Raw genomic sequence first — 21660 nt, forward strand, 5'->3', positions numbered from 1 at the left:
CTGAATATTGTAAGGCTTAGCTCGCCGCTTCATTGCTGCCTTTACCCCATTTCTCCCCAAACACTGACACACATTTTAGTAAAGTCAGGATCCAATCATGAAACACTTTTATAAGATGTTTCTGTTTGTATGTTTGTGGCCACTTACCAATATTCTTATGGATATATTTTCCATATTATGTAGTAGTCTCCACCAACATCATTTAAAATCACAACATATTGTGCCTTTCTTTGGCTAAACAATGACCTACTTAATTCCCTATTAATAGGCATACAGGTTGTTTCCTCAAATTGCCATGTACACTATATATGATAATGCTAAATAGCATCATTGACATTTAGTCCAAGGTGCTTTTGCTGAGGAAGATGCAGAGGAAAGTGAGATTATATTTTATACACACAGTCTCACTTGGCTTGATCCATTGTGTAGTCTTATCTGTTTTGAGAAGCAGCACGCTGTCTTGAAGAAATACATATTAATTCTGTGGAAAATATATTCAAACATTCCAAGTGTAACTGACACCAACAGGTACTGCCCTCAGTGGAAACCAAGTTTTCTCAAGACTCTGGTAAGAAGGACCTGTGAACCCCAGAGGGACTGAGGTTGGTGCTTGATATGTAAACCACAGTTTGTGCTTGGTTTGCATTGATTTAGCTCAACTTTTGTCATTTTTACCTTCTGTTCTTCCTACTCACATCTTTGTAATAAAACCATCTCTGCAGTAGGTTTGTGGATAGGTCACAAAAAAATAGCCCAAGAGCCTCTGAATTTAAGATTTTCATTTCTCTGGTTTATACAATTTACATAATTACTTGTTCATGCAACATTTGTGTATCACTTTCCTGATCTTTTTATTCTATATGACATTTCCTGGGTAATTCCTCTAGTGCCAGCTTCTCAGTCTGCCTGTGAAGCTACCACCCCCACAGTAACAAAACAAATAAAGGGTTGCAAGGCTTACCAGCATTTCCATACTTGATACTTGTGGTTGTTTGGTGCTGTTGAGTCAATTTCAACTCATAGCAACCTTGTGCACAACAGAATTAAACACTGCCCACTCCTGAGCCGTCCTCACAGTCTTTGTTATGCTAGAACCCATTGCTGCTGCCACTGTACCAATCCATCTTGTTGGGAGTATTCCTCTTTGTCATTTACCCTCCACTTTACCAAGCATGATGTACTTCTCCAGGGACTGGCCCCTTCTGATAATATGTCCAAAGTATGGGACATGAAGTCTCACCATCCTGGCTTCTAAGGTATATTCTGACTGTACTTCTTCCAACACAGAAGTTCTTTTGGCAGTCCATGCTACTTTAAATATTCTTCTCCAACACCATAGCTCAAATGCATCAGTTGTACAAACTTATTGTTCAACTTTCATATGCATATGAGGCTATTGAAAATATCATGGCTTGGGTCAGGCACCTTACTCCCCAAATTGACATCTTTGCTCTTGAATACTATAAACAGATATGTGCAGTGGATTTGCCTAATACAACACAACATTTGATTTCTTGCTGCTGCTTCCATGACTGCTGATAGTGGATCCAAACAAAATTAAGTATTCAACAACTTCAATCTTTTCTTTATTTATCATGATGTTATGAATTGGTCTATGGGTGAGGATTTTTGTTTTCTTTACATTGAGGTGCAACCCATACCATAGGCTGTGGTTTTTGATCTTCATCAGTAAGTATTTTCTGTGATGACTCAAATGAAGTAAAGTTTTGGGGACCTTGGTTGGTTGATGGGGCACAACTCAAAATGAAGAGACACAGCTGCAAACATCCATTAATAATATGAAAAAGGAATGTATGAAGTATAAATCTAGGAAAATCGGAAGTTGTCACAAATGAAATGGAAGGCATGAAGTTCCATATTCTAGGCATTAGTGAACTGAAGTGAATTGGTATTGGCTATTTTGAATCTGACACACGTATGATTTACTATGCTGAGAATGAAAAATCGAAGAGGAATGGTGTAGCATTCATCATCAAAATCATGTCAAGATCTATCTTGAAGCAAAATGCCATCTGTGATAGGATAATATCCATATGCCTATAAGGAAGACCAGTTAATACCACCATTATTCAATCTCCAGAGCCAGTGGAGATTCTACCTTCCTCCACACCCTCTGAATCTAGATTCCCTCTTGAAAGGTTGTAAGCCAGTCACTTCTTGCCTTTGTAGGCCCCCACACTTTGGGTAGCTAATGTCCAAGTTGCCCATCCCTGTCTACTCTGTTTATGGAGGGGGTGGGAATGATCTTTGCTGTAAAGATTTGTTCCCTCTTTTGAGTCACTGCATCCATAGGTGTAGGTCAAGTTCATCAAATTGTATCAGATTACTCTTTTTTTCCCCTCATTGAAGCCAGGTCAAGTGGGTATTATCTGCAAGTGTAGGTGTTCTTGTGCATATGCCCTCTCTTCTTATCAGCTTGACACTTCACTCTCCATTCTAGTTCTCTGTGGCTATGTCACTGACTCTGGACCTAAGAGTCCCCAGGTCTTGCCACACTGCTGGCTAACCAGGTCTCCACCAAGGTTCACAGGAGTCTATTGAGCATTGTAGAGCTTAGCTTGCAGCTTCATTGCTGTTTTCCCCTCACTTCCCCTTATTGGTGATGAACAGTCAACAATCAGAGCATGTATTCCCATTGAGTCTTAATCTTGGAAGGGAGTTTACTCTGAGGGGACCCAACCCCTTGCCTTGATGTCTCCTGGGTGAGCAACTTGCTTGTTCTTGTAGTAATCAGTCGTACTGCCTATATTGTTTTGTTTTTTCCTGTTGGGATACAATATTTCTTGCTGAAAGTGAAGAGGACTTAAAATACTTACTGATGAAGATCACAGGCACAACCTTTAGTATGGGTTGCACCTCAATGAAAAGAAAACAAAACTCCTCACCGTTGGACCAATAAATAACATCATGATCAATGGAAAGAGATTGAAGCTGTTTAAGATGTTATTTTTCTTGGATCCACTATAAGCACTCATGGGAGCAGAAGTCAAGAAGTCAAATGACATGTTGCATTAGGTGAATATGCTGCACATGTCTCTTTATAGTGTTCAAGAGCAAAGGTGTCAGGGTGAAGACTAAAGTGCACCTGACCCAAGCCATGGTATTTTCAATAGCCTCACATACATGTGAACATTGGACGCTGAATAAGGAAGACCAAAGGAGAATTGATGCATTTGAGTTTTGGTGTTCGAGAAGAATATTCAAACTACCAAAGAATACTAAAAAGAACAAACAAATCTGCACTGAAAGAAATACAGCCAGAATGCTCCTTAGAAGCTAGGATGGCAGACTTCATCTCTCGTACTTTGGATATATTATCCAGAAGGGCCAGTTCCTGGAGAAGGACACATGTTAGATAAAGTGGAGGATCAGCAAAAAAGAGGAAGACCTCCAATAAGATAGATTGGCACAGTAGCAGAAGCAAAGGGTATAAATGTAACAATTGTTAAGGTGACATAGAACTGGGTAGTGTTTCATTCTGTTGTGCAGTCAGAACTGACCCAACAGTCCCTAAAAACAATGACAACAAGTATCAAGCAAGGTCCCTGGGTAGTACAGTTTGTGTCTAGCCAATAACCTAAAAAAATAAAATAGAATACATAAAGATATATATGCTAGGCATTTGTGAGCTGAAATGGACTGATATTGACCATTTTAAATTGGATTACACAATTGCATACTCTATTACAGTAGAATGACATGTTGAAGAGGAGTGGTATCACATTCGTTGTCAAGAACATTTAAAATCTAACCTGAAGTACAATGCCATAAGTTATAGGATAATAGCCATACACCCAGGAGGAAGACAAGTTAATATCTTTTAAATGTGTGCACCAACCACTAATGCTAAAGATGAAGAAATACAACAATTTACCAACTTCTGCCATCTGACATTGATCAGAAATCCAATTAGGATGGATTGATAGTTACTGGTGATTGAAATGTAGAATTTGGAGACAAAGAATAAGGACTGGGAGTTGGAAAATATGGCTTTGGTGGTAGAAATAGTGCAGAAGATTGCATGAGAGAATTTTGCAAGATAAGTGATTTATTCACTGCAAATACCTGTTTTCATAAATGATGACTATGCAAATGGATCTCATTTGATAGAAAACACAGGAATCAAATCAACTACATCTGTGGAAAGAGACAATGGAGAAGTTTGATATCATCAGTCAACAGGACAAGATCATCAGTTGCTCCTATGCAAGTTCAAGTTGCAGCTGAAGAAAATAAAACAAGTCTGTAAGAGCCAAAGTATGGCCTTGAGCATCTCCCGCCTGAATTTAGAGACCATTTCAAGAATAGAGTTGATCCATTGAACACTAATGATCAAAGACCAGCAGAGTTGAGGGATGACATCAAGGACATTAAACACAAGAAAGCAAAAGATCATTTAAAAAACAAAAAACAACAACAAAAACACCCAGAAAAAAAGAAAAGACCAAAAGAGATTCTGAAACTTGCTCTAGAACACAGAAAAGTTAAAGCAACTGAAAAAATGATGAAGTACAAGAACTGAAGGGAAGCTGAAGAAGACAAAATAAAGTGTTATAATGAAATGTGCAAAGACCTGAAGTAAGAAAACAAAAAGGGAAGCACATGCTCAGTATTTCTCAAACTAAAAGAACTGAAGGAACAATTCAAGACTTGGTTTGAAACACTAAATTCTACAGGCAACATAATGAATGAGGCATTAAGCATCAAAGAAGATGGGAACAATACACAGAATAACTGTACCAAAAAATATTGGTTTATGTTTAACCATTTCAGGATTAAGAACCAATGAGACTGAAGGAAGAAGTCCAAGCTGAACTGGAGATATTGGTGAGAAACAAGGTTCCGGGAATTGACAGAATATCAATTGAGGAGTTTCAACAAAAAGATGCAACATTGGAAATGCTCACTTATCTATGGTAAGAAATTTGGAAGTTACCTGCCTGGTCCATTAACTAAAGAGATCCATATTTGTGCCCATTTCCAAAGAAAGCTTATTCAACAGAACACTAAAATAATCCAACAATGTCATTAATATCACATGCAAACAAACTTTTGGGGACAGCAGTACATTGATAAGAAACTGCCAGAAATTCAAGCTGGTTTCAGAAGAGAACATATAACAAGCAATATCATTGCTAATGTCAAATGGATTTTGGCTGAAAGCAGAGAATAGCAGAAAGATACTAAACTGTGTTTTATTGATTATGCAAAGACATTTAACTCTGTGGATCATAACAAATTATGATTAACATTGTGATAAAGGATAATTGCAGAACAATTCATTGTGCTCATGCAGAATTTGTACATAGGCCAAGAGGCAGTTCAAACAGGGGATACTGCATTGATCAAAGCAGGAGAGGTGTGTGTCAGGGCTGTATTCTTTCACTGTATGTATTACATCTGTATGCTGAGCATATAATCTGAGAAGCTGGACTATATGAAGAATAATGTGGCATCACATTTGGAGTAAGGTTCATTAACAACCTGATATGCAAATATGCAGATGCTACAATCTTGCTTGCTGAAAGCAAAGAGGGCTTGAAGCCCTTACTGATGAAGATCAAAGATTATAACCTCCAGTGTGGCTTGGTGGTGGTTGTGTGCCGTGGAGTCAGTTCCGACCTATGGTGACCCTGTACAGGGTTTCCGAGGCTATAAATCTTTACGGGAGCAGAAAGCCTCATCTTTCTCCCTCGGAGCAGCTGGTAGTTTCGAACTGCTGACCTTGCGGTTTGCAGCCCGATTCGTAGCCACTGCGCTACCAGGGCTCCTTTCAGTGTGGATTATTACACATCAACATAAAGAAAGTAAAAATCTCCACAACTGGACCAATAAACAATATCATGATAAACAGAAAATATTGAAGGTGTCAAAGATTTTACTTTACTTAAATTCACAAGCAATTCCCCTGGAAGCAGTAACCATGAAATCAAATGACATATTGCATTGGGTAGATCTATTACAAAAGGCCTCTTTAAAGTGTTAAAAAGAAAAGATTTCAATTTGAGGACTAAGGTGTTTCAAGTTATGACATCTTCAACTGCCTCATATACATGGGGGAAATCTGGACAATAAATAAAAGAAACAGAAGAAAAACCGATGCCTTTGGAATTATGTTGTTGGCAAAGAATACTGTATATACTTTTTTTGGTATTGAGTTTTAGAGACCTTTCCACTGAAGAGATTGCTGAAGAGAAAACCTAGTGTTCTGCATTAAATCGTATCACCCAAAAAGATTTGTTGAAGTCCTAACCCCCTGCTTTCTGTGCATGGTCTTGCTGGGAAATAGGATCTTCGGTGGTGCTATCAGTTAAATTAATGAGTTTATACTGTAGTTTGTTAGGTCCTAATCCACAATGAGTGATATCCTATAAACAAGAGATTCAAGTGGACAGACAGAGGAAAGTTAGCCATGTGGCAATGGAGGCACGGAATGGAGTCAGTTTGCCATGAGGCAAGAGATGTCTGGAGCTGTCAGCATCTAGGAGACATGAAACAATCATCCTCAAGAAAGTTTACAGAGAACATGGCCCTGCTGACATCCTGAATCTGGACATGAGAACTCCACATCTGTGAAAGAATCAATTTCTGTCATTTTAACCCTTTTGTGATCCCTAGGACATATAACTCCCACCTACATATTCTGCCCCTGAGGTTTAGTGGGAAGCTGCTATTCCATTTTAAGTGCATACTGCCAAATTGGTGGGGACCAGTATAACGGTGTGAATCTAAAGAAACAGGCCTTATCCCATCAACCTCAGCACCAGGGACCTCTTGAGATATATTTATTCTCCTAATTGTTTTGCAATCTGTATTACCTCAAAAGGAAAAATTAAAAAAAACACAAAACTTTCATTTTATTCACAATGCCTTCCATTACTGAAAATGTGGGTTTGACATAAAATTCAAAGTAGGAGAAATTTCGATCTTATAAGCATCAAGTTACCAGTTTGTGGTACTCAGTTGCAGCAAGTCTTACAAACACTTGGGATTTTGGAAACTACTCTTTTTTTCTAGTTGTTGTTAAGTGCCATTGAGTCGGTTTCAACTCTTAGGGACACTGCATAGGGTTTCCAAGGAGCTGCTGGTGAGTTTGAACTGAGGACTTTGCAGTTCAAACAGACCTTATAGTTGAGTGCTGATCCTACAGCGCCACACAAGGCGCCACTGTCACTGGGAACAGCTTTCTGCTGTAAAGCACCTCAGATGGATTGGTTCATTCCATCTCCACGGCAGCCTTTTAAAATAGGTCCTCACCATTGTTTTTATTTCACAGATGCCATTCCGTGATATTACCTTAGTCCAAAGCCGGGCTTCAGACAGGTTAATTTGGCTCAACTCCATGCTAAGAATTTGCATTTTTACACCAGGTATGGACTCCTGGTGTGGCGATGTAAGATTAGCACTGGACTTCAAACTACAAGGTTGGTAGTTCAAACCCATCAGCTGCTCCTCGGAAACCCTATTACAGTGTCACTGTGAGTCAGAACCAACCTGACAGCGCTTAACAACAACAACAACAACAACAGGTATACTGAATCAGAATCTACATTTTAACAATGTATAATGTACATACAAGATTCACCTGGGGAGCTATGTTAAAATATAGATCTTGATTCAGTATATCTGGAAACACACATTCTCAGGAGGGAGTCTGTGAAATGAACAGGATCCAAGCCCTGGTCCAAAGGTGTGTGGTAGAACAAGGGACTCACCTGTGTGTCCGACCCCACCTGTGTGCAAGCTCTTGTTAAACTTTCTTTCTGTGCCTGAGAAAGTAGTTAGCAAAACAGACAACTTACCCCCTTTCCTTCTTCCACAGAAAGAAAACTTTGGATGATCACTTTCACAAATGGGATAGGACAAAGTAAAAATGGATACTCCTTTTGAGATAAGAGCTGCTTCGAGAAATAGCTCTTTGATGTCCTCTCCTAAGGGAAGAGAAGAATAGCTTTACTAGATTGTATGTTTTGCTGGACATATGAAAGACTTTCAAAATTTATTACAGGATGAGCCGTGGAAACTTTCATTCTCAGCAATTATTCTCTGCGTGGGAAATTTTCTCTTCTTTTCTTAGTGACATGGCACTTAGAAGAGATTATGCTGACAGCCCTGGGAACAACGGTCCTTTCTTAATCTTGATCTTTCTGGGACAAAGTGGTTCATCTGTCCACTTCTTTACTCTGATGTTGTGTCACCTTTGTGCAAGGCCTGAAGTGCTGGCTTTTAGAACTTCTGACCTACATAGCACTGTGTGTCCCACAGAATAGTGGGGTAGTAGGAGGCATGTAGTCAAAAGTACTCACCCATCTACTACTTCTAGACAGATACTCTATTGTAGATACTGAAGGATAGAATACTTGTCTAGCAATAGTAGTTATGGTAGGAAGGAACACTGGTAGCATCGTGGATTATGAGCAGAGCTGTTAACTGCAAGGTCCACAGTTCAAATCTACCAGATGCTGTGTGGAGAAAGATGAGGCTTTCTGCTCCCATGAAGATTTACAACCTCAGAAACCCTATACACGGTTGCTCTAAGTTGGAACCGAATATACATCACACAACCACCCCCACTAGTTACAGTAGGAAGTGCCAATAATGGTCCACAGTTGTGCCTTCCAATTCTCCATGCTTTTTCTCAACTCCTCCCTTTAATTTTACAATCTTCTATCCTCCTTCCAACCCCTCTCTCTCATTATTTCTCAAGCTTCTACTAGAGTAAGACTTTGTGCCGGGTTCTGGAAATGCAAAGATGCGTAAGAATTCTTGACTTCTGTGCATGCTCCCTAGACTTACCTGGAATGATTCCAAATATGAAATCTATTAAACTCTTTTCCTCTGGTTTTGATCAAACTGATCTAAAAGGGAGATACTTTATAACCATAGGAAATATACTGAATAACTGGGAGGACACAATTATATAATATTAAACAATCAGGAAGATTGTGTGGGATGACAGTTATAGAGTATTAAACAATCAATATAATTCAGCTCGTTGATGGGGGAAGGTCTGTCATGGTTTAAGAATTTACATTTGTTATTTGGGAAACAAGACAGCACAGGTGACTAGACTTGCTGATGAAAGTAGATTTGTTTGATGCTGAGGTAACTAAACAGAAGCTCTTTCCTGAGTAGACATCATTTCTTAGGCTGAAAATACTTTTCTTTTCTTTCTTTCTTTTTTTTCTGGGTATACTGATTCCAGGTGTTTATGTTGCCCAAATGAGTGCCTTGAGTATTTTTCAGTACAAAAGCACAGTATTAACTGGTCTACTCCTCTGGTAGACCAGGGAGAGAATGGATGTTAAGATGGAAATAGAGTTAACTCCAGAGGGTGGTAGGGAATAGTAGTTGAGCCACCACTATAGTGGTGTGGCACTATAGGATAAGTATTTGATCACGAAGTTATTTTGAATAGCAAGGTCAGTGGTTTAAACTCACCAGGTGCTCCTTGGAAACCCTATATGGAGTTGCTATGAGTAGCAATTTAACAACATAGTTAATAGAGGAGTCTGGTGTGGTGCTGTAGGATAAACACTGGACTGGAAAGTCACCTTGAACTGCAAGGGTGGTGGTTCAACCTTACCAGCTTTCTTCTTGGATATCCAATACAGGGCGACTAGCTTGCCGGCACTTAACAACAACATAGTTAATAGAAGTCATTGGGGGGTATGGATCATGAAGGGCTGTGGGCTGTGGGATATACTTACTCAGAATCATTCCAAATCTAATGTTGAGATTTGCTTTTAATTGTTTGGAACACTGGTCAATGGAAAAGCCAAAGTCTTGTAATGGATCTGCCAAGGAGAAACACCAGATCAGTTATGAGTACATTGTATATTCTGTAAATTCAAACTCAAAATTCACACCAATTATTTTTTCTACATGAATACTTAAATTGATTGAAAATCATATTGCCTCAACAATTTTCTTTACATAAGCCTGTAACTACTTCAAGCAGGGTCTCAATCTGTGAAATGAGCAGTATCTTGATAGTTAGACTACAACTTCACTGTGGCTAACATTCTTGTCATTGCTTTAGTTCTTATCATTCCTAAACTTTTGGTCTTAAAAATACTCACTGATTGCACCAAATGCTTCATAAGTCTATTTCTTCATTATAATAATTAAGCAGAGGCAGATATATGTATATTCTAAAGTCGAGACCTGCCTTTAGGATTCCATTTCATGTAATTTATATGTATGTTGTTGTTAAGTGTTGTCGAGTCGGTTCCGATTCATAGGTTTTCAGAGGCTGTAAATCCTTGTGGGAGTGGGAAGCCTCATTTTTTTCCTTACAGTGCCACATCAGGACTCAATATATATAAATACATTGGGAGTGCTGTGGTTCTGTAGGATAAGTATTGAACTGCTAACTCCAAGGTCAATGGTTGAAACCCATGAGTCTCTGTTTGGAAACTCTATATAAAGCTACTGTGAGTCAGAACTGACTTGACATCACTGACACACACACACACACACACACACACACATGTTGTTACGTGCTGTCAAGTCAGTTTTGACTCATAAGCTACTTGTGTTTCAGTGGAGTGGCCTGTGATCTTCAACTGCTGACCCTGTGGTTGAGTGTTTATCCTATAGCACCACACCAGGATATATATATATAGAGAGAGAGAGAGGAGAGAGAATCCTGGTGGACTGCAAAGTTGGTTCAAACCACAACATCAGCAGTGCAAGCTCACCAGCCACTCCTTAAAAACTCCATACAGTGTTGCTATTGGTTGGAGCCAACTTGATGACTACTTAACAACAACAAATATATATGTATATTTGTTGTTGTTAAGTGCCATAGAGTCCATTTCAGTTTTGACCCATAGCAACTCTGTATAGGGTTTCTGAGGAGTGGCTGGTGAGCTTGAACTGCCAACCTTATAGTTCAAACTGATTTTTCAGTCCAGTGCATTAACCTGCAGTCCAGTGCTTTAGCCCACAGCACCACACCAGGACTATATATATATATATATATATATATATATATATATATATAGTAGCATAGTGGATACGAATCAGGCTCCTTATTTCTTCCATTTGCTTTAGCATCTCTACTACATAGGAGAGCAAAATTCAAAGTCTTTGTACAGTCATTAGTGTCTAATGCATTATATATATATATATATATTGTTGTTGAATGCCGTTGAGTCCATTCTGACGCATAGTGACCCTGTGTATAGTTTCCAAGGAGCAGCTGGTGAGCTTGAACCACCAACCGTGCAGTTCATATGGCTTTGCAGTCTGGCACATTAACTCACAGCACCACACCAGGACTCCATATATATTGTTGTAATGTGCCATTAAGTCAGTTCGTACCCATAGAGGCCGTATGTACAGTTTGCAAGGAGCAACTGGTGAACTTGAACCACCAACTTTGTGGTTCAAACCGACTTTGCAGTCCAGTGCATTAATGCATAGCATTAATCCACCAGGACTCCTATATATAGTGTGACACTGTAGGATAAGCACTCATCCACAAAGTCAGTTTGAACCACAAGATTAGTGGTTCAAACTCACCAGCCACTCCTTGGAAACCCAATACAGGGATGCTATGAGTCAGAACCAACTCCATGATACTTAACAACGACATATATATTGAGGCTTCAAAATTGTTGCAGACTGTCCAGACCCAGGCAGGAGTTCGAGACCCTGTGGGCCCAAGTGTTGCAGACCGTACAGGCCGCAGGCTCTGAGGAACAGACTCTAGCCACTTAGCAGACATAACAAACTGTTTGTCATTTTAGTATTCAGGTATGTTTATTATTAATTGCATACATGAAGCCCTGATATCCACAGATAACTGTAATATTTTCCTAAACGCTGAGACTGTAAAATTCCAAAAAGGCAAAGTTCTTCCCTCAAAGAATTCAGTCAAAGTAAATTGGGTGGCTTCCCGAGTCTTTGTTCTAAGGACAATAGGACTGCCCTCCCTAAAGTGTTTCCAGGTGCAGCCCTATTCACCCAGGCATCTCGCTTCCTGAGAAACCTGGTCTGGGCACAATGGGACTCCTCCCAATCCTCCTTTTCCTTCCCCCATTTGAGGCTAGGTGCTAAAAGGTATGATAATTAAGCTTGAGAAACCAAGTTGTGGTCGTGAGATTTGAACCTGTGGAGTATAATGTAAAGTTGCCTGAATGTATGGAAAATTACGTATGTTAGCTCTACCTTGTCTTAGTCCCTCCCAGCTTTGTGTATAGTTCCTCCCCTAAATAAAACGGAGGTGCAGAACAAATCCAGGTGCATTACGGCTGGCAAGGCGTGCTTTACGGCATGCAGGGGGCTCAGTCCAACATTGCAACCATACTGCCTGCTTAGCCAAGATGTTTACTATGCAGGATATTACGGCCTTCATGGCTGAGATGTTTGCAATGCAGGATCCGCCTGATGCCAGTCCCGCATCCACTCTGGTTTTGGGGTGTCTCTTTGTCTCTGTCCTTGCGTCTTTATGTCTCCTCTTTTGCTATCCCTATCGCCGCCAGATATCCCCTCCTTGTGAACCAAACACCTATGTTGAGGCAGGTTCTTGGCACAAAATGGTCATGGAAAAATGAGATTGAAAGATAATTCAGCAAATACAAGGCCAGGAGTAGACTGTGGAACAGACCATCAATTGCTCATATGCACATTCAGGCTGAAGATGAAGAAAATTAAAACAAGTACAAAAGAGCCAAAATAGGATCTGGAACATATCCCTCCTGAATTGAGAGATCATCTGAAGAACAGATTTGATACATTAGACACTAAAGACTCATAAGCAGAAGAGTTGTGGGATGATACCAAGAACATCATATAGGAAGAAAGCAAAGGGTCATTAAGAAGACAAGAAAGAAGGAAAAGACCAAAATGGATGTCAGAAGAGACTCTGAAACTTGCTTTCCATAGTAAGAGATTCTAAATCAAATGGAAGAAAAGAGGAGGTACAAGAGCTGAACAGAAAATTTCAAGGTCAGCATGAGAAAACAAAGTTAAATATAAGGAAATGTGCAAAGAACTGGATTAGAAAACCAAAGCATTTCTCAAGCTGAGGGTACTGAAGAAAAGATTCAAGCTTGGACTTGCAATGTTGCAGGATTCTATGAGCAAAATACTGAATGATGAAGAAAGCATCAAAAGAAGATGGAAGGAATACACAGTCAATATACCAAGAAGAAATATTTGATGTTCAACCATTATAAGAGGTAGCATATGATCAAGAGCCAATGACACTGAAGCCAATGACACTTGGAAGAAGTTCAAGGTACACTGAAGGAATTGGGAAAGAACAAGGGTCCAGGAATTGATGGAATAAAAATTGAAATCTTTCTAGAAAGTGAGGTGGCACTGGATGCACTCATTCATGGATTCCAAAAAATTTGGAAGACAACTACCTGGCCAACTGACTGGAAGAGATCCATTATTTGCACCTATTCCAAAGAGAGGTGATCCAATGCAATGCAGAAATCTTTGGACAATATCATTAATATTGTAAGCAAGTAAAATTTGGCTAAAGATAATAAAAAACAGCTGTAGCTGTACAATGACAGAGAACTCTCAGAGGCTCAAGCTGGATTCAGAAGAGAATGTCATTACTAACATTACTAACATAATATGGATCTTGGCTGAAAGCAGAGAATACCAGAAAGATGTTTACTTGTGCTTTATTGACTGTACAAAGGTTTTCGATTGTGTGGATCATGACAAGCTATGGACAGCGTTGTGAAGTATGAGTATTCCGGAACACTCAATTGGGCTTATGAGGAACCTGTACATAGACCAAGAGGCAGTTGTTCAGATAGAGCAAGGGAACACCGAATGGTTTAAAATTACCAGAGTTGCATTCTTTCACTGTATTTATTCAATCTGTATGCTGAGCACATATTTAGAGGAGCTGGATTCTATGAAGAAAAACATGGCATCGGGATTGGAGGAAGACTCATTAACAACCTGAGATAAGTAGATGAGACAACCTTGCTTGCTGAAAGTGAAGAGGATTTAAAAATACTTACTGATGAAGATCAAAAACCACAGCCTTTGCTATGGACTGCACCTCAATGTCAAGAAAACAAAAATTCTCACCACTGGACAAATAAACAGCATTTGTATAAACAGAGAAAATATTGAAGTTGTCAAAGACTTCATTTTGTTCAGATCAACAATTAACACTCATGGAAGCAGCAGTCAAGAAATCAGACAATGTATTGCATTAGCAAATCTGCTGCACAAGACCTCTTTATAGTATTGAAAAGCAAAAATGTCAGTTTGAGGACCATGGTGTGCCTGATTCAAGCCATGTTATTTTTAATAACCTCATATGCATGTGAAAGTTGGACAATGAAGAAGGAAGACCATAGAAGAATTGATGCATTTGAGTTATGGTGTTGGAAGAGAATATTAAAAGTATCATGGACTACCAAAGGAACAAACTAATCTGTGTTCGAAGAAGTACAGCCAGAATGCTCCTTGGAAGCCAGGATGGCCAGACTTCGTGTTTCATACTTTAAACATATTATCAGTAGGGACCAGTCCCTGGAGATAGATATCACATTTGGTAAAGTGGAGGGTTGGAGAAGAGGAGGAAGACCCCAATGAGATGGATTGGTGTGGTGGCGTCAGCAATGAGCTCAGTCATAGCAACATTTGTGACGTTGATGAGTGACTGGATGGTATTTGTTTCTGTTGTGCATAGGGTCGCTATGAGATGTACCACACTGATGGCACCTAACCACAACAACAATATATATATATATATTCAAGATCTTCTTATATGTAAGGTATTGTGTTAGCTGTGGTGGGTGGTGGTTATGTGCCACCAAGCCAGTTCCCATTCATAGTGACCCTGTACAGGGTTTCCAAGGCTGTAAATCTTTATGGGAGCAGAAAGTCTCCTGTTTCTTCTGCTGAGTGACTGGTTGTGTCAAACTATTTAACTTGTGGTTAGCAGCCCAGATCATAATGCACTACACTATAAAAAAAAACCAACAATATTTTTAAAACGTAACTTCTACTCATTCAAAATACTCGAGGATTCATCTACACCTCCAAGTCCAGAAATACTCTACTGGCCCCATCTTTCATATTGTACACCATGAATATATCTATATTCCTTGCGGATGGGTGGAGGCACACATGCCCAGAACATTTTTTTCATGCTTGATTTGCTGCTGTGTTTTCTTCCATTTCAAATGGTCTTAGCCATTTTGGTTACTGTACAAATATTCAAGCCTTGCTCAGTTTCTATCTTCTTTCTGATGTCTTCCCTGATAGTCTCAAAATATTATTTTGCTCCTCTGAACTCTGAAAGGAGCTACTGTCTCCAATACTTTTTAAAGTATGTAAATATATGCAACTTTGTACTTTGGTATTTGACTTGTTGTTGTTGTTGTTAAATGCCTTCGAGTCGGTTCCGACCCATAGCGACCCTGTACAGGGTTTCCGAGGGTGTAAATCCTTACGGGAGTAGAAAGCCTCATCTTTCTCCCGCGGAGCAGCTGGTAGTTTCGAACCACTGACCTTAAGGTTCGCAGCCGGATTCGTAACCACTACGCTACCAGAGCTAATTTAAACATGAAACCCTCTAAAAAAAAAAAAAAAAAAAAAGCAGGAGTTGATTTTTTTGTTTTGCTTTCTATTTTCCTTTTCCTTTATGTTTCCCACAGGACCTGAGGTAGGAAAGCTAATTTTAACTGAGGTCTAGTTTCAGCGGTCAGTGAGCTTTGTAAGAATTGTCCATTTAATTCTCCAGACTCTCCAGTACCTGGCACAGAGGGTCACAGTCAAACACATAGTAAGCACGCCATAAATAGTCACAGTACCTGGAGGGATGGGCCATATAGTAAGGTATCATCTTCAGCTCTAAGCCCAGTCCTCTGTCCCCTGTTCTCTGGCCCTGCTACCTGCCAGTGTATAGACCAGAGGCTAGAGAGGGAGTAAAAAACCTGCTCATTCTTGCTTATTCCCTGTGACTTGAGGCTGGCCCTAGCAATGGCTTATTACCTGGCATGGCAATTGGTATTGTTGTCCAGCTCTTTTGTGTACTTTTCCAGATTCAGTTGATGCTCAGCAAGGTGGGCTCACAAACTTCTGAGATCACAGCACCTCAGAAACTGACACCTGTTCTTCAGATATCTGAGTCTCAGCTCCATAGGGCCCTTCTTTCTAGTTTCTGGATTCTAATCTCTGTCCTTTGTTCTCCAAATCCTAGGGATGGTAGCTGCTTCCTTAATCTCCACTTTAATTTTTTTTTTTTTTTAACTTTTCATTGTGAATTGAATGATAGTTTAGAGAGCAGATCATCAGTTTTACATTCAGCAAATCATATGCTTTGCTTCATTACAGTGATTACAATCTCGTCTGTGTACTGTCAGTTAATAGTTGTTGTTAAGTGCCTCTGAGTTGATTCTGACTCATGGTGACTCTGATTAGGGTTTCCAGGAGCAGCTGGTAAGTTTGAACCACCTCGGACCTTGCGGTCCAGTGCTTATCCTAACGAGCCTCATCAGGACTGTTTCCTTTAACTCTAGCACTCCATCTTCTGTGTCTCCTGCTTCCTTCATCTTTCCTCTGCCAATGTCCCTCTTGTGTATAATCTTCCTTGTCACCCATGTTATTATGTGTCTATCCTCTAGCCCTGGTGTGGCGCTGTGGGATAATGCACAGGACCACAAGGTTGGCTTGAACGGCAAGGTCAGTAGTTCAAACTCACCAGCCACTCCTTGGAAACTATACAGGGTTGCTGTGAATCGAAACCGACTTGACAGCACTTAACACCAACACCCTCTAGTCCATGAATAATTCTTTCCCCCTGACACCTTAAGCATCATTGTTGTTGTGAAGAGCCGTCAAGTCAATTCTGACCCATAGCGACCCTGTATAGGGTTATCGAGGAACAACTGGTAAGCTTGAACTGCTGACTTTGCAGCCTGGCGCATTAACTCATAGTGCCACACCAGGACTCCATCATAAAATGTTTCATTTAGCAAGAAAATATTTTCTTAACTCTTTACAACAGTAGTCTCAAACAATATTTGTTCTTTTATGATTGACTAATTTCACTCAGCATAATGTCCTCCTGGTATGGCGCTGTGGGTTAATGCACCAGACTGCAAAGTTGCTTTGAACTGCAAGGTCACTGGTTCAAGCTCACCAACTGCTCCTCGGAAACCCTATATAGTGTTGCTTAACCAACTTAATGGCACTTTTCAACAAAGTCCTCCAGCTTCATCCATGTTATCAAGTGTTTTGCAGATTTTTCGTTATGTATAATATTCCTTTATTTTGTTTAACCAGTCTTCTGTTGAAGGGCATTTAGTCTGTCATCATAGTTTTGCTATTGTGAATAGTGCTGTAATAAACAGGGGTGTGCATGGATCTATTCATGTCACAACTCTTATATATCAAGGGAAGACATTGCTGGTTCATACATTCCTTCTATTTCCAACTCTTTGTGGAAGATCCATACTATTTTCCACAGCATTTGCACCATTTTACTGTCCTACCAGCAGTGTAAGAGGGTCCTGGTCTCTCCACATTCTAGCCAGCATTTGTTGTTTTCTGTTTTTTTATTATTATTATTTTATCATTAATGTTGGAAAAGAAATCTCATTGTTGTTTTGATTTGCATCTCCAGCCACTCCTTGGAAACCCTATACAGTGTTGCTATGAGTCAGAACCGACTTGACAGCATTTAACAACAACAGCAACAAATGGCTAATGATATGCCATCCTGGTGTGGTGCTGTAGGATAAGCACTGTAACACAGGTCAGTTTGAACCACAAGGTCGGTTTTTCAAACTCACCAGCCACTTCTCAGAAACCCTATACAGGGTCTATATGTGCTGGAACTGGCTCCATAGCACCTAACAACAGCAAAAACAATGGCCAATGATAGCGAGCATTCCTTCATATGTTTGTTGGCTGCCTGAAGGTCTTCCTTGTTGAAGTTTCTGTTTATATTCTTTGCCAATATTTTAATTTGGTTATTTGTCTTCTTCTTGCTTAGGCATTGAAGTGTTCTATAAATCTTGGAGACTAGTCCTTTGTCTGATATGTCGTTATCAAACATTTTTTCCCAGTCTGTAGGTCCTCTTTTCAGTCTTTTTTTTGTATGTGAAATCCTTTAATGTATATAAGTGTCTAATTTTTAAGAAGTTCCAGTCATCTTCTTTGTCTTCAGTTTGTGTGTTTTCAGTTATATTTGAAAATGTATGTATACCAGGTATCATAACCCCTAACTTCGCCACCATTTCTTCATTGATGATCTTTATATTTCTAAGATTTACATTTAGATCTTTAATTCATGCTGAGTTCGGTTTTGTATACGGTGTGAGATATTCTTATTTTACTTATTTGCAAATGGATGTCTAGTTTTACCAGCACCATCTATTGAAGAGAGTATCTCTTCCCCAGTTAATGCATTTTGGCCCTTTGCCAAAGATCACTGACAGAAGGTAGATGGATTTCCCTCTGGGCTCTCATTTCTGTTCCTTTGATCTATGTGTCTTTGGTTGTACCAGCACCAGGCTGTTTTGACTACTGTATTGTTGGTTTTGAGATTAGGACATAACCCTCCTACCTTGTTCTTCTTTTTAAACAATGCTTTACTTATTCAGGGTCTCTTTCCTTTTCATATTGTTAGTGATTAGTTTTTCCATCTCTTTAAGAATAATGTAAGAATCTGGATTGGGTTGCATTATATCTATAGATTGCTTTGCCTAATGTTGACATTTTCACACTGTTAAGTCTTCCTAACTACAAGCAGGGTATATTCCTCCATTTCTGCAGGTCTTTTTTGGTTTCTTGTAGTAGTGCTTTATAGTTTTCTTTGTATAGCTCTTTTATTTCTCTGGTTTGATTTATTCCCAGGTATTTTATCTTTTGGGTGACTTTTATAAATAGTATTGCTTTCCTTTTTAGAGCTGTCTTTATTAGTGTAAAGGAATCCAACTGATTTTTTTTTTTTTTTTTGGAACTGAAGAAGGAATTTATTTGTATGTAAAGAGAAACCAGTTGCATACATTAGCCCAATTTGGTAGCTAGTTCTTTGGCCTTTGCCTTTTCCAGCTTTGCAATGCGAGCCACCGATTTGGGCCCCAGGACATCGGATCTCGTGGTATCTGTTGTTGTAATTGGTCCTGATGGCTTCCACCAGCTTAGCCAGAGCTCCTTTGTCTTCCAACCGAGTTCACCTGCGTGAAGGCCACAGTGGTGCAGATCTTCCTGTGGAACATGGCGTCCCAGCCGGGCCTTCCCCTTGATGATGCAATAGGGAAATCCCATTTTACGACACAAGGCCGGCAGGAAGACAACCAGCATGATGGGGTCCACGTCGTCGTGTGTGATGACCACCAGCTGGGCCTTATTGTTCTCTACCAGAGTGGTGACAGCGTTGACCCCAGAGCGCAGAACAGGGGACCTCTTGGTGGGGACATCCCCTTTGCCAGTAGCCTTCTTTTCAGCTCGGGCCAGCAGCCTCTGCTTCTTATCCTGCTTTGTCTCCGTTGGGTATTTGCGGGCCAGCTCCAGCAACTGAGTGGCTGTCTGGCGGTCCAAGGCCTGGGTGAACTGGTTAATGACAGGGGACATTGTCAGACGCTTGCAGAGGAGATCCCGTTGCCGCTGCAGCCGGATGTAGCTAGGCCATTTGACAAAGCAGGTGAGGTCCCTTTTGGGTTGGATGTCCTGTCCGATGCTGAAGTTCTTGGGCCTTTTCTAAAACAGGGGATTCACCACCTTCTTGGCCTCCTACCTCTTGACTACAGCAGGCGCCAGCGCCACCTTCTTCCCCTTGGCCTTCTTTCCCTTCGGCATCTTGACGGATGGATGCTCCAATTGATTTTTATATGTTGATCTTGTACCCTGCCACTTTGCTAGATCTATTGATGAGTTCTAATAATTTTCTTGGGGAATCTTTGGGATTTTCTAAGTACATCCCTCATATACCTTTAATTTCTCTTTCTTGCCTTATAGCTCTGATGATGTCTGGTTTTTGCTTTTTAGTTTGTCTAATAACTGCTTCCAGCACCTGTCAATCTATTGTACTGTGGTGTCTTGTGTGTCACTGTAATACTGGAAATGATGGCACCAGTATTTCAAAGGCTATGAAGGGTCACTCATGGTGGACGGGTTTCAGTAGAGCTTCTGGATAAAGATAGATTAGTAAGAAAGGACTGGCAATCTTCTTCCACAAATCAGTCAATGTAAACCTCATGGATCACAACACAGTACTGTCTGCCCCAGTGCCCCAGTGCTAGAAGAGGAGTCTGCTAATTGGATAATACATCAATATGACACCAGGCAACATTTTTTTTTTTTTTTTTTTTTGGTAGATGGAGTTGCCAGGTGTTAGACTGACTTGATGGAAATCCAATAGAGGGTGGAAATCATGGAACAATAGCGTTAATATCACATGGAAATAAAATTTTGATGAAGATAATTTAAAAACAATTGTAGCAGTACTTGACAGGGAGCTGCCAAAAATTCAAGTTGGATTCAGAAGAGGACATAGAATGAGGGCTACCATTGCTGAACTTAGATGGATTTTGGCTGAAACTAGAAAGTGTCAGAAAGATATTTATGCTTTATTAAATGCAAAGGCATCAATTGTGTGGATAGTAACAAACTATGGGTATCATTGCAAAGAATGGAATTTCCAGAACAGTTAATTGTGTTCGTGAGGAACCTGTACATAGACCAAAAGGCACTCATTGGAACAGACAAAGCAAATAAATACTGTATGGTTTCAAATCAGGAAAGGTGTATATCCTTGTATCGCACTTATTCAATCTGTATGCTGAGCAAATAATTTGAGAAGCTAGACTATAAGAAGAAGAATGTGGAATCAGAATTGGGTGAAGGAGTGATCATTAACAACCTGTGATATGCAGATGACACACCTTACTTGGTGAAAGTGAAGAGGAATCAAAGCACTTATTAATAAAAAATCAAAGACTATAGCTTTCAGTATGGATTACACTTCAATGTTAAGAAAGCACTCACGGAAACAACAGTCAAGAAATCAAATGCATATTGCATCGAGAAAATTTGATACAAAAGAACTCTTTAAAGGGTAAAAGAACAAAGATGTATGTCACTTTGGGGACTAAGGTACATCTGATCAAGTCATGATATTTTCCATGTCCTCATATCCATGTGAAAGGAGAAGAATCGATCCATTTGGATTATGGTGTTGGCAAAGAATATCGTATATGCCTTGGATTTCAAGAAGGATGAACAAATTTGTTTTAGAAGAAGTACAGTCTGTTAGCTCCTTAGAAGCAACAATGTGGAGACTTCATCTCTGATATGAGAGACCAGCCCCTGGAGAGAACATCTGCTTGGTAATGCGGAGCCCCCGGTGGCTGTCACAATAGAATCAAACACAACAACAATTGTGAAGACGTCACAGGACTGGGAATGTTTCCTTCTATTGTACATAGGGTCTCTATGAGTCAGAGTTGACTCGAGGGTACTTAACGATAACCACCAATTTCTCTATTAACTTCCACCCATTAAAATAACCAATATAATTTCTATTTTCCAAACTTCATCTACCGTGACATTAACAAAAACCCAACCATCTTGAGAGATTAAAATTTTCCTAATTTTACAGATGTGAAAATAGAGAACCAGGGAGGTTGTATAAATGTGCCC

At 39.8% G+C, this 21660-nt stretch overlaps 1 protein-coding gene and 1 pseudogene across 1 annotated transcript in view; both read right to left on the bottom strand.

Annotated features, from left to right (window-relative positions):
* LY86 (lymphocyte antigen 86) overlaps positions 1-21660 on the bottom strand; it is an 87038-nt gene that overhangs the window by 36066 nt on the left and 29312 nt on the right. Inside the window, exons 2-3 of the mRNA XM_006864133.1 lie at positions 9732-9818; positions 7824-7952 (exon numbers count right to left, since the gene is read on the bottom strand). Of these exons, the coding sequence (XP_006864195.1) occupies positions 7824-7952; positions 9732-9818 (216 nt within the window). The remainder of the gene's footprint in view (positions 1-7823; positions 7953-9731; positions 9819-21660) is intronic.
* On the bottom strand, positions 19027-19818 carry LOC102818772 (annotated as a pseudogene).

The sequence above is a fragment of the Chrysochloris asiatica genome, unplaced genomic scaffold, assembly GCF_000296735.1.
Source record: "Chrysochloris asiatica unplaced genomic scaffold, ChrAsi1.0 scaffold00060, whole genome shotgun sequence".
NCBI classification, from domain to species: Eukaryota; Metazoa; Chordata; class Mammalia; order Afrosoricida; family Chrysochloridae; genus Chrysochloris; species Chrysochloris asiatica.